Source organism: Calliopsis andreniformis, chromosome 6 (genome assembly GCF_051401765.1).
Source record: "Calliopsis andreniformis isolate RMS-2024a chromosome 6, iyCalAndr_principal, whole genome shotgun sequence".
Classification (NCBI taxonomy): Eukaryota; Metazoa; Arthropoda; class Insecta; order Hymenoptera; family Andrenidae; genus Calliopsis; species Calliopsis andreniformis.
This window is the reverse complement of record NC_135067.1, coordinates 16,347,426-16,361,256: the sequence shown is the minus strand read 5'-3', so window position 1 is coordinate 16,361,256 and position 13,831 is coordinate 16,347,426. Positions and strand designations below refer to the sequence as shown.

General features: G+C 43.1%; 3 protein-coding genes across 3 annotated transcripts in view; 1 reads left to right on the top strand and 2 right to left on the bottom strand.

The window, feature by feature from the left end:
* The window catches only part of LOC143180611 (irregular chiasm C-roughest protein), a 132,738-nt gene extending 130,345 nt beyond the window's left edge, over nucleotides 1-2,393 (top strand). Inside the window, exons 11-13 of the mRNA XM_076380468.1 lie at nucleotides 436-671; nucleotides 1,649-1,778; nucleotides 2,295-2,393. Of these exons, the coding sequence (XP_076236583.1) occupies nucleotides 436-671; nucleotides 1,649-1,778; nucleotides 2,295-2,393 (465 nt within the window). The remainder of the gene's footprint in view (nucleotides 1-435; nucleotides 672-1,648; nucleotides 1,779-2,294) is intronic.
* A 9,862-nt stretch (nucleotides 2,394-12,255) lies between these two features.
* Nucleotides 12,256-13,578, bottom strand: LOC143180236 (GPI alpha-1,4-mannosyltransferase I, catalytic subunit-like). Its single transcript, XM_076379819.1, has one exon. The coding sequence runs from the start codon at nucleotides 13,576-13,578 to the stop codon at nucleotides 12,412-12,414; it is 1,167 nt and encodes a 388-aa protein (XP_076235934.1). The 3' UTR covers nucleotides 12,256-12,411.
* Nucleotides 13,535-13,817, bottom strand: LOC143180239 (uncharacterized). The gene has a single exon (XM_076379822.1). It carries the CDS (start codon nucleotides 13,815-13,817, stop codon nucleotides 13,620-13,622), a length of 198 nt encoding a protein of 65 aa, XP_076235937.1. The 3' UTR covers nucleotides 13,535-13,619.
* Between the last annotated feature and the right edge of the window lie 14 nt (nucleotides 13,818-13,831).

The following is a 13,831-nucleotide window of genomic DNA, read 5'->3' as shown; positions in this document are numbered from 1 at the left end:
ACAGAAAGTATCAGATTTTTTAATCAACAGAGGCAGCATGACGCTTCAAAAGGGAATTTCATTTTAACTTGAACGAGACATAATTTCAGAGCGCACAGGGGACTTTCCTGGTCACAGTGCTGCACCAACGTCGACCCTGCATTAAAGTTGGTGCAGTGCGCCGATGTCGTGCCCGGAGGGATTAATTTCTCTTCCGTGTAGTTTACATATTTCGGTTCTCGCGTTTCGTCAATTTATTCGAAGAAGTTTACTTATTAAAAGGGACGGGGAAAGAACGGGGAATACGTATGTATGACGGAACGCGAACAGGAAGTGTATTCAATTCCTCCCGGGCCATTTGATCCCCGAAACGGGCTGTTTAGAAAAACGGCTAACTGTAACGAGATAACCAGCATTTGTCGCTAACATTTCCACCGATTCCGTTCTCTGTTATAGGACGGTAGTAACAATAACGGTTACGTGCCATACGTAGACTACACCCGCGACTACATGCCGCCTACGACGCAAGGGGTGGGCGCGTCTAGAGAATCCTTAAGCAGGATACCGTCGGGCGGCATCCTCGCCTCAAAGAAGATCGGCCTGAGTTCCGCGAATTTGGGCAGTTCCACGCCGCAAACGACCCCTGCGATCGACCCGCGTTTCTCCGCAACGTATGGAAACCCCTACCTCAGGTAAAGTTACCAGGACTTCCTAGAGTATCAATGGAACACTCACGCCGCCTTGTGTCATCGAGCACCCGCAATCTGGTTCGACACGGTATAATAGAGGCGAAACCTTTGACCAACTGTAATTGTGTTTTCGGCGCTGGTAATCCTACAGAGGAACGCGGTCCGCGAAGAAGATTCAATTGTAGTCGAAGGGGTGGAAGAGGCGTGACGTGAATCTTTTGGAATAGTGTTCTTTGTTTTCAAGCTTTTGGAAGAAATTTAGAGGATTTGAATTGTTGAAAATATCCTTCGAGGTCAGAAATTCGTGGGTTTCCTGAAGGACTTAGAGGTATTTGAATATTCTGAAGTCGTGATAAATTTAATAGGGTAACGATTTATAGAGACAGATTAGTTCATTCATATATATTTCTATAAACGAATGACAAAAATAGCGTGTGGTAATTTAGAAAGCAAAGGACCTAGCTCCCTTATTTTATCTTACACATAAATTTCACTAGTCGCCATGGACCGCTAACAAGTGCAGGGTCCGTGATAGATGAATAGGAATTATACCGTATTCAAGGATTAAAACTTTCAAAATATTCAAAAGCTACGAAACTTTCAAGAGACTGAAGAACTCCTGACTTCGAATATTTAAAACGATTCGAGATTTAACACAGTAGGAAGCGGTGCTGCGTCTTGAGTCCATCTCTGGTTACAATATTTACGACCTATTGATCAACGGATTTACCAAGCAGGATGCAATCGTTCCTACGGATTAATTATATTCCGTGTAAATTATGAATCGCCCTCCGTGAATATTTATGATCTCGAATTGAAACGGGCTCGGTTGTGTTTCAATATTAATCGGGAGTATCTGACCCGAGCGTCTCGTGATATCGCGTTTTCCAGACGCGTCCCCTCTCGTAATATCCGTAACACAGATCCGTGGCTATCCCGCGAGAAATCGTTCTGATTGTTTCTTTTCTGCGGAACAATAGAATGTCAGCGGCGGAGCAGCTGAGACACGCGCCGCACACGGCTGTGCCGGGAGTAACACCGGCACCACCTCCTTACACTCAAGCAATGAGAATGAATAGCTTGAATACCTTGAACGGCGCTGGACCGCAGGTTAGTACAATGACAGCGAATGTGTGTCAAATTCCGCGACGTAGTTACGACATCTCAGGTACATTCCTACGCTCACCTGAACTAGTTCATGCAAATCTCTGTTAGAGATAGTTGCACCGCGGAATTGATCTAATCGAATCGATGAATCATTCGCGTCTTTCATCTCATATATCACAGTTCTTGAGTAATAAAGAAAAGTAGGAGGTCGTAAAACTGTATGTAATGTGAGTCGTGGTATAATTAAAATCTATGTTAATATGGGCTGCAGTAGAACCTTGAGTGACTACTTTCTATATTATCTACTGTATTAATGATAACAGTACAGCTGAAGTGATACTAGAACTCGAATCATGATACTAATAAAATCTAGGGGTTTATCTTCGATGTTCTACTGTACACTAAGCTTTGTTAAACCATGAATCACGTCAGTAATCATAAACTTAAGTATAAGAGCATAACCTAAACACTAAAAACCACCTAACAACATTAAGTTTGCATTACATCTATCATCTTCAGGCTCCACTCTCAGCGCACTACATCACAGGTGGTCCTAATGGAGGCGTCGCGACGGTAAAGCGCACCTCGGCGGTCGGAACGTTAGCGACGCACGTATGAGGCCAGGGGGTCTATCCGAACTAGAACCATCGACGTTCGGGCCTAACTAGTACCGCCTTCGACCATCGACGAGCCCTCGGGGAGGCTCTGTACACGAGCATTCGCTCGAATACGTTGAAGCCACGCGACGCGTTTCTCATGGACTCGCTAACGAGGAGCCATCGTCGCCAAAGTCGCCAAAGTGTTGAATTGGAACGTCGTGATACCGTTCGACGAGCTTCCATGATCGCACACGTGCCAGAGGTCGAACGACTGCTTGGAGAACCAAGGTTGCCAGACGAGAATGGAAAAAAGCTTAGGGCTAAAGGACGGGCCCAGCGAATACCAGAGAACGGCGAGGCACTGAAGTACATCGAGCTGGTGCTTCGACAGTTGCGAAGAGCTAGCAGGGATCACCGAGAACTCTTGGAGCAACGTCATCACGTCAGTGTCGAGCAGCAGCTACGCAAATCCTCTATGGTTCGAGGGTATCCTTCGGAGAGGTTGGAGCTACAGTCTCGGAGTGCTATGATTCCTCATGGTCCAAGCGTTCAAGGGGAAGATCAAGTCGTCCGTGACTCTTGGGAGAAGCCTTACAGGGCGCCGCGAGAAGTTCGAACGACGGAAGAACCGCAAGAGCTTGTGAAGTACACTGGCCCCGAGGTCGCGCCGAAACTGTTGGCCAAAAGGAAAACGTATGCAGGGGATGACGTCTTGAAGACGATGCCCAAGAGGATACACCAGAAGACGAGTGTGGCCGGTCAGCGAGGTTTACGAGATGTTCCTGCTTACGAAGGAATTGATGCCACGATTATTCGATGAATGACCGCGAGGCAAGACTCACTGGGCAACTTTAACCGTGACGCATAAGGCTAACGCGTCGAGCGTCGGTCGGCAAAAAACGAGAAGTACTCATCGCACCTGTTGGCAGAACGACCGATATGGAGACTGAAGATCGAGCAGTAAACTTCAGAAGAACTCGTACATCTCTTGGCCGACTTCGAGGAAAGGCTTGAGCTGGATTAGATGTGGACAACTGTACCCTTCTAATTCATTGGGAGAGATAGAGATCGATGTTTACGACGCGGTGATTCCATTTTAAGAAGACTGAACGGAGAGTGAGGAGGTTCCTTCGTCTCGACAGGGGAACAGTGTAGATTCTTCTCTATCATCTGGTTGCCGAGCGTGGCTGAAACGAGATTGAAGGTCCAGCATAAGGTATCATCATGAAAGTCAAAGCAATACGCTCGGCCCTGGCTCTGGGCAGGATCAAGCTCGAACGAGGGCAAAAATGGGGACAACGACGATTGAGGAAAATGGTTGTCTCGGAGGTTCGCGAGGACGAAGGACGGTGGTTGGGTTCGTAAATCGAAGGGGCTCTTCGGAACGAGGACAGACCACTCGGTATCGACAATCTTTTTATTCGCATAATTTAGATCTCGATAAGCATTTAAAGAATTCGAACTCGATGGAACGAACACGGGAATCGAATCTCGTCGCGGATCGTCGTGCAGTCGCAGTAGCAGTCTACTTACTGTGGAAAGCGTCGGGTTGACGGAATGCGAAACTATCGGCCGATCGTGTGCAACGACGACGATAGCGAGCTTCCTAGCACGTTTCGCTTTTTGAATATGTGATATGCAGACGGGTGTCCGACTAGATAAAGAGGCAACGTCTCGGCTGCTACTTCGACGTTACCGTGTCAGGCTGCCTTTTTTTTTGTTAATTCGTAGGAGAAGGAGAAGCTAGATCTCGCGCAATATTTGCAAGCAAGCGCACTAGACGAGAACGAACGAAATCCCGAGGGTCTTGTTTAACAAGATCTTTCGCGATCTCGCGTCTACTTCCGGTCCGAGCAATCGGTTACGAACGAACGCGCGTCCGTGAAGAGATCGACGAAACGTTCGACGTTTGCAGGCCGATGTTTGTAAAATAGATAGCTAAAATGATTAGGTATATATATATATATATAAATATATAAATATTATACACCTGTTGTCAATATGAACATAGGGCCTATAGTTTGGTGGCGCTACCAGAGGAAAACTCTATTGAAATAAGCTCGTTCGCGGGTGGAACGGCTTCGTGTAAATAATACTTTAACGATATTAACGAACGAACTATCGAAAGGTCGGAGGAAGCAGTGTGTTAGGTGAAATTTGTCGTGCGCGTTTCGTTTCGAAGAGATGAGAGCGCGACTTAAAACTGTTGAGGAGTATTCGCTTAATTACGCTCGTTATTCAAATATTTTTCATTTCTCTCGGGGATATGATTCATTTTTCATTCGTTCGCGATATCTGTAGTTCATGGACGAGGACACAGGGGTTAAAAATGGATACAGACAATGTTTCCTCGACAATGACCTATGGAACGGCCTCGGGTCTAATAAGCGCGGTAAAATATGAAGAAAATAGAAAACAGAGAAATATGTTCACTGATTCACGTCGCGATGGTGTACAGCGAAGAGAATACAATTGATTACGATAACGAAACAGGGTAGCCTATCAATTATTAAAAACGATTTCGAAAGAGAAGGCTGCACACTACGGACTGGCCCGTACTCGCGTGACGCGTCGGTGATCAGCGGAATAGAAAGAGCATAGACGAGCGTGTTAGTGACGACGGAAGGGGTGAAACGACTGACGATGATCGTCGCGCGTTCAGAGCTAGGAGAACGAATATACGTTTCTATTGTCAGAGGGATATCTTTATACTGTAACGTCTTGTAACATAATTTCTGTACATAAACTGGAATTATTGCTCACCGTATCTCGTAAGATTTAGTTAGTTTTGTAACTGTGAAGAAAAAGAACACTATTGTGCATATCCGGTTTTACGCGAGGCGCTTCATGGCGGACAGTTCCCCCCGAGGGCCGCGAACCTGTTGTCGAAGATCGAAAAAAATCAGTATTCGTACACTTCCTTCCTATTGAAGACTCGTTCTCACATTCCACGATCGATCGTGCACCATCACAATCTGTCGTCCCATGAAACGATCAGTTCCTTCGCTCGCGCTAGCAACGTCGCATCGAGGAGAACGTGATCGATGTGAACGAGATTATACAGTGTAGTATTAATCGTACTCGTAAGCATCTTCGACTAATATCGTTCGATCGTGCGCTCTTCCCGCTGCGACGTCGACCAGCCTCGTCGACGGTGTTCCTCCTTCGAACACGAGAACTGTCCACCGGAAGTCCAGCTTATTGTACATCAATCACTCTGTACAATGTTCATGCTGATGTTACTGTTAACTATTTAAAAGCGAGAGAGCATGAGTGTGTGTGTGTGTACATGAGAGGGAGAGAGAGACAAAAAGATTTTTCGAAATTTTCATTCGAAGCGCGCAAACGAACTTTTTTAGCGCGCGTGCGCGGCTACTAGGTCAGTTACGCAGCAGTCACGCATGCGCGCGTGCATCTTACACTTAACATGTAAATCTATAATTGCTTGGTGGAATTCAGAACTGTACAGATTTAACGAAGAGAAGAGAAGACGCAGAACACACGTATACATCACGGGGAAAACTCTTGTTCACTCTATAGAGCGTATTCGAAGAAACGATTGCATACACGACATTCACAAACGACACGAGGCCATGCCGACAGAGAGATTCTATACATACAGATACATGATTTCTATTATTAAAAATGTAGGTTAACGAAGTATACTGCGAGAAGTAATTACAATCAATGTACTGGATGGCCCGGGGCGATGTTAAAATTAGAAAAGTTTATGTCGTTTGAACCTTAGGAATTTACGCCTTCTTGCCGACGGGCCATCCTATACGTATTAATTGGTTATCTGTCAATTATTAATTAAATTATATCGATTTCTTCGCCTTTAGTCAAGGAAAGGAATAAGAGCCAGCCCGTGGTTTCCTCCTCGTCCGCGTCGATCGTCGCGTGCGAACCGTGCCCGTATCGCGCGAGCCTCTTCCCGCGAAGCTGCTCTTCGCCTAGCCTAAAGAAGCTCGCTGGGAAGAGTGTAAATATATATATGTACGTATCTTCGAATAGTTTATTTTTCTATAGTGCAATCATTTCCTTTCGTGCAATTCCTGACGTCGTTGTTTTCTCATTGAAAGTTTATATTCGCGCGACACGCGCTCGAGATCGCTCCTTGCCACCGCGATACGACGAGGAAGCCTCGAGGCAGCGGCTCGGTCACGCTGTGTTGCAAAACGCAAAATTCTTAGGCAATCTAACGAGTCCTCTAGCGAATGATTTAAAATGAAAAACTTAGAGAGCGAGAGAGAGAGAGAGAGAGAAAGAGAGAAAGAGAAAGAGAGAGAGAGGGAGAGAAAGATAGATTAAATATTGCCTAATCGGGTGAGCGAGGGAAGTTTTTCAAATTTGTTGATACATTTCATACTTTACGACTAGGGATTATGGCCTATTACTACTATTTCGCAAAGTTTATCCGTCGACTCGATCGTTTTTATTCCTTCGGCGTGACACGTCGAGGCACATTTCGTGATTTAATCGGGGCACCCCCGTACGTAGAGGATGGGAAAAAACGCTTTCAATTCGCAGGGATGTGCCATAGAATTGTTCGCCATGTAAATAACATTTTGACGCACGGCTCTGATCGTAAAACGCGAGATGAAGGAAAAGAGAACAAAAACCAACCGGTCGTCGAGAAGAATCATAAATCAGACGGTGATCCCGATAACGTGTGTGTGCGCGCGCATTAAAAACGATCGAGTCGTCTCACACCCACCCACCCCCAACGCCCCCCCTTTCCCATTCGTGAAACGGAAAGTGACTTTTTAGGAAATGAACATTTTTTCGCGTGCTATTCATGAAACTACGTTAAACGCGTCGCATCGATCACCAAACGTGAAACTATTTCAAATTCGACTGAGCGACGTGTAGGAGATACATATATATATATATACATATGATATATACCCCCATATTTTTCTCGATGTTAAGCTTTTTTCTCAGAACGCGCGTACGACGCGTGACGCGCAGCCAGTGAAAAGGAATTCATGCGAATCGTTGCAAATCTTTAAATATCGGCGTGTCGTTTGTACAATTAAGTGAGGAATATCTGAAAATCTCACGATCACTGCTGCACGAGTATCGCAAGGGCTGAAGAGAAAGGAATGATCGTTCCGTAGCGAAGCGGACTTTACATCGGAACGACCATCCCGCTCCCGATCGAATCGCACTCGGAATTTGGACGAAACGACGTTTTTCTACTATTAATTTTGCGGTTCTCCTCAACCAACCACTATTGTTTATACAAAACCCGAAGGGAGAAGACAAAACGAATCAGTTACCCAGAACACATCTTGTTACGTTTTTACAAAAACTCTCGAACCGTACGTACACCGTGTTGTGTAGTAATCTCGACCAATAATTTTGATAATCGTGACGTAAGTTAACTTATCTGATTTTCGCAAACGTCTCGAATGACGACGCTTGGGAACAATTCACGAGAACACTTTTTCCTTACGATATCGACCCTAAAATAAAATCGCGAAATTAAACGCACTCCAACTATCGATTCATCTTCAGTACGATAGAACTGTCCCATTTTCTTAAAAAGGGAAACATAGAGAAGACTGTATCACCGCGTGAAATTGAGTACTCTTTCGACGATCAAAGGAGCAGGGAAGCGCGAGTCGCGCGATTTGAAATTCCGAGAAGAAAGGTGGACGACAGAACGGTCATAGTAATAATTAGAAACGTTCGCAATATCCCTAGTGAGATGATATTACGGAAATGGGGCTCGTTATTACCATCACTTTTCCGTCGTTTTTTCACCCTTCTTCTCCTTCTCGACGCTATTCCGCGTAGAGTCGCGCCACTCGCGGACCCAGCTCCTGGATGCAAAGAATCGCGGCGTAATTAAATCGCGCACAATGGAATTTCAATTACGTAGGGGGTACAACAAGGTTTCTTGCTACAGCCGGCCGGCTAACGAAGCCTGACGCGCGCAACTTTGAAGAACCGCGGCAGGGCGGGGGAGGAGGTCGAAACTTTTCGGAGGAATTCATTTCGCTGCGAAAGCTCGCGTAAAGCACGGCCACAATGGGCAATTACCGCGATAATGCGTGCGCTAATTGTTGGAGACGCGACAGGAGACGCAAGGGCGACGAGAAACACGTCGACGGTCGCGAAAAGCAAATTAACCGAATGGAAACGTAACTCGATCCGAAAGAAACACAACGAAGGGAGGGAAATTCCCGTAACACGATCAATGCAAGAACTTTTGTTGCGAACGGTACGTCCCGGATACTATCGCGCGTCGAATTGGCAAAGTTCGCGGATCGAGCCGCGGCGGAAGTTTGCCGAAACGCTATTCTCCCTGTCCCCCAACCCCCCAACCCTCATGTTTGATAACTACTTTTTACCGAACCGTTTACGCGCCCTCGGTAACGCGAGCCCGCCGCCCTTTAAACCGCAACCTTTTTCTACTCGATCGATTTTTCTTATCGCCCGGGAGACTGTTTTCGCTGACACTTGACCGGTTAATCGTAAAGAACAGAGTTAACGTCGTTGATTTCGTATCGATCGATCGAATAAACGCGCACGGAATAGCATTCAAAAACTAATGGAAAGGGAGGCAAGAACCCAATGTAAATATTTCACTCTAGAGATTCGAACAGTGAATCATCCTTTTTAGTGTACATTACTTTGTATCATAGCCTACGGAATGTTTAGCTAGATACTTTCAGGATCTCCGTGCGAAGAGCGAAGGGTAGGAAGAGTCGCCGATATCTGGTTTTTGGTTTCAATCGATGATCGAATTTTTCTATCGTGCTGCCCGACAGGGTTGTATCGCCGCGGAACCCAATACGGGAATTTCGCAGTTACGTTCTCGTGTGCCGGGCGACCGTGGCGACCGAAGAAACGCAAAGAATAACGCCATTATTCCGACGGCCCATCCAGTTTCGTTCTAACGCGAGAACCGTCAATTTATCAGGAAATGACACCCTTTTTTTATCGTTCAATAGAAGATAGATAAATGTCGGTCGTTAAAGTCGCGCGAGGAGTCTCGATCGCTCCTCTCAGTATCAGCTCGGTTGTGCAATTCGATCGCGAATTCCTTGCATGTACCTGTAACGTGAGAGATCGGCCGAAATTGACGCCCGCGACCATGCATCGTTCGCGTAAAAGATCTTCCGTTTAGCGAGAACGAGAGGAATCTAGATAATGGCCGAGTGAAACAGTACGAATGCGACGCGAGAGTGTGAGAGTGAAAGAGACGCGCGGAAATTATTTCTGATTGAGAATCGAACGCAGCACAAAATCTCTACCCCCTTCGACAGTGTGCCAACAATCCCCTTTTATTCCGAGCATAGCTAACGTCTCGATTCGCATTTATATTCATCCCCACCGATCGGGTTGCTCGGGCTCGTTTTGGTCGCATTGCAATGTGCGCTGACGCGCACGCCGTAAGGATTTAAGTACAAAGCAGAAAAAAAAGAAAAAGAGAAGAATAATGTCAGTTTTTCGAGTTTTCCGTGTCGCGGCAGTCGATAAACATTAAATGCGTGCCCTTACCAGCGTATCGTGCTTATACGTGCGCGATAAAGTCGGCTTTCCCGTTTTTGCGCCTTTCATCCCCTCCCTCTAGCCCTCCACTCGCTCTCATCGAATTTTATCGCTTTTCATTTTGCCTGTTTTTTAAATTTTGTTCCCCGTGCTCAGAGGATTAAATTTTACGAGACGAGACACGTTCCTTTTCTTTCTTTCTTTTTCGCAACAAAAACGAGACGAAGAAAAAGAAGAAAAGAAACGACGAGACCAAAGAGAATGTTTATTTTAATGTTGTGTATATTAATTGAGTTTATGTCGTGTAAGCCCAGCGCGATCATTCGCGTTGCACCGAGTGCTTTAATTATTCTCCCTTTCCTTTTATTATTATTATTATTATTTTTATTATTATTGTCATTATTATACGCATATTATTTACACGAGATAACGATATAAATTTTTACTAGATAAGTTTCTGTTGTGTATCCGTAAACAGCGCGATCGAATTTTATACTTAAGCTGTACATTTCGTTCTACAGGAATCACTCATCCATCATGCATCATAATAACATTAATTATTATTATTATTTATAGTTAATTGGTTTACATGCTAATTATTAAGCAGCCAGTGCCGTTTATTTTATATCTCTCCGTACAGTGTAATGTGTATCATCGCTGTTATCATATTTTATTAAATCTTTGCCATATAATAGCTCCCGCAGTCTCACGTTTTCCCAACCCCTCTGCACACCCCCTCACGCGGCAATATCCATATCGCTCCCTCTCATTTCTCATAAAACGAGGACGCAGTCCTCGTCACGCCTCATCACGGGCTTTTCGTCGTGTCGTCGTTTTGGTTTCCATTTTCGAGTATAACAACTTTTAGGTAATACAAGAGAAGCAGAAAGAAAAGACGCGACGATAATAACGGTAGGATAAATGTCTCCCGACGTGCGGGGGCGAAGAAGGAACAAGTGGATCGGCTTCAGCCGGAACGTTGCTCGCATTCCTTAGAAATAGATACAGGAAGGCCGTCGTGCAATATCGAAAGTCATTTCGCGTTTTTCCATACGCGTGGTGCACCGTTACAAAGCTACATCGGAACGTATTATCGCTTTTGCAGCCCCGTAAATGCACTTCTCGCGAATACGATCTCTCGTGCCGCGGCACTCGTTCCGCGCGAAAACGAGCAAGCTGTCGCGCCACGTGCTTCATCCTCCGGGTAATAAGGGACTCTCTCGCGTGCCCGGAGTATGTATTCTATTCGCGTTTCTTTTCGTCTCGGAGATGCAAAACTGTCTTTCTATCTAGACGACGCAATCATCCTCGTATGATCTTGTCGTGGCGACGATCATTGTTTCTCGATAACGTGATTCAATTCGAGACAGCTTCTGGACCTTGCGGCACCGGAATAGAGACGGAGCTCAAAGTTCGACTATTTGGGATCGTTAGGGCGCACGGTTCAAATGAATGCGCCACAAGGCCCAGAAATTATCGCTTCTTCCGTTACTTCTTATTGTCGAGTGACTTGCCCGTGCCGAAAATTATCGTTCGGTGACGAAGATCGACTATTTCGTTCATCTCGAGGGAAATTAAAAAAAAAAGGAACGGAAATGATAGATTATTTCACATAGCACACAGTTCAATAAACTGTAACAAAAGCAATGAAAGAAAATAATGCTATTTTTATATGTTGCATCGTCTGCCGTGGTGACCTATAGTTGTACGAACAGTACCACTGAGTTTCTCCTTTTTCATTCGTGTATCGATATTGGGCCATTTCGTGACACGTCGTTCGGTTTCTTTTAAGACTTTCGATAAAGCGATCATACGCGTATCGTATCGGAACCATTTTTTTCCCTTCATTTTTATACCGATATTCGATCGTTCGGTGAACGATATCGATAGTACGTGAATATTTTTTAGTATTCTTAAATCGAATTAAATTATCGTTTGAGTGGTGTCGTCAGAAATTGTGAGAAGCATTCTCGTACAATACGACGAGGAATGTCCCAATAATAATCATCACATTAGCAGCTTAGAAATAAAAACGACGAGAAATATTTCTGAAGATGATCCAAAGGATGCTCTTGCTCACAATTGATCTAGATTACTACATTAAGATTTACTATTATTGTATTATTATTACTATATCTACATTCCTTTTAAGAATCTACCACTATTACTTTACGAAACCATCTGTAAATAAGTATTTTGTATTCCTGCAAGAATAAAATTAAGAATCATTATCGTTTCTTTAATTATTCCACCACCGTCACTCTATCAACTAAGGTTTACCAAAATTCAGGAGTTGTGAGAGTACGGATAGGATCGAGGAAAGTGCTGAGTTTTCAGTTTTGTGATTTTTGACAGTGAAATACACGGCTGTATATTTTTCACAAAACTTTATTCAATAATTTCCCCTTGCAAAAATTACAGTCAATCGATTATAAATATGGGTAAATACTAACAATTATGACATTATTTTCAAAAAATATTCAACTTAGTAAATCAACTCATAAGTGAATTATTTGAGTTAAATTGTCCCTTGCCTAGTACTTATAATATGCAATGATATCGCTCAATATTTTCACGTTAACAGCGAAAAATAATATACTAGAAATCCAAATGAGTGTGAAAGTATTTAGACCTTGAAATTCTAGAAAATAAGCAGCCAATAACCAAAGACCCTGACTCAAGATCCAAATAAAGCATAAAGACAATGATCTAGTACTGCTTAATCCAATACGTGGGAGACACAATGGTAGAAGAGATAAATACCAAAAAAAATATTGGGATGTTAATACCGGATTGTATGTTACCATTACCATAGCTTGTGTAAACATTGCAAATGGTAGCTCAGACTTCCTTGAAAATTTATATGACAATAAAAGTAGCAACATCAATTGTGGTAAAAGAATCAATATTTTTTGAATAATATTAGGTGGATGATTAGCAGATAAATATAACATATAAAAATAAACTGAAAAGTTATGCTTGGTATCCTTACGTATCATGTGATAAATAAGACTTTCATAAACGTACTTATATCCATAGAAATAATAATTAATAACAGTTAAAAAAGTGATCAAAGATACACAACTAAGTACCAATTTCAGCTGGTTTTTATTTGGTATTAAAGTATTTTTCTCATTAAGAGAAAAGTACATAGGTATGCTAAACACAATTGGATATAATCTAAAATGAACTGAAACAGCATGTAATAAACCAGCTAGAATAAATTTATTTTGCTGAAATAGATCCAAAGTTAACATAACTAAAAGGACTGCCACTGAATCTGCATTTCCTCTGGTTGAAATAACAATTGTAAAGGGATTATATAGCCATATTAAGGCACAAGCATGTTGCAATTTTTTGTTGCAATTTTGTCGTGCTACAATTCTTTTGATCAAAATTGCTATTAAAATATCAACACAAGAAAATAAAATTTTCCCACAATTTTCATTTAGAAAGATATTTGGTGTTAAAAGCAATGCTAGTAATGGTGTATAACGGTAAGTATCTCTCTCAAATGGAGATCTTCCTTCTACCATGTGTCTTGCAGCATCAGTAAATACTTTGTAATCCACATCAGTATATGGAACTTTAAAGGTTTTATCATGAAAATTTGAATAAAGTACTAAGGATATTCTAAAGAAAAAGGCTAATGAACAATGTGCTTCAAAGGATAACTTATCCATTTTTTGCGATATAAACATATATAACAAATAATTAAGAACTGATAATGCAATCCTATCCTCTACAACCTAGTATTATTTTTTGCAGCAGCTTTAGCTAAACAAGTTTTAAACTCATTGAATTCACTTTCACAATCATGTTTTTGTAAATTAGATTTTGCTAACACGCATGCTGCATATTTGGCCCCGGATTCATGGCACTGAGCAACAAGAACTGGATACTTTCTAAATCGCGCCTTAGCTTTTTTCACAACTTCCATTTTTTTAATGTATC

Excerpts from the sequence above, each read along its gene's own strand:
- LOC143180239 (XM_076379822.1), bottom strand. The coding sequence starts at position 13,817 with ATGGAAGTTGTGAAAAAAGCTAAGGCGCGATTTAGAAAGTATCCAGTT.
- LOC143180236 (XM_076379819.1), bottom strand. The coding sequence starts at position 13,578 with ATGTTTATATCGCAAAAAATGGATAAGTTATCCTTTGAAGCACATTGT.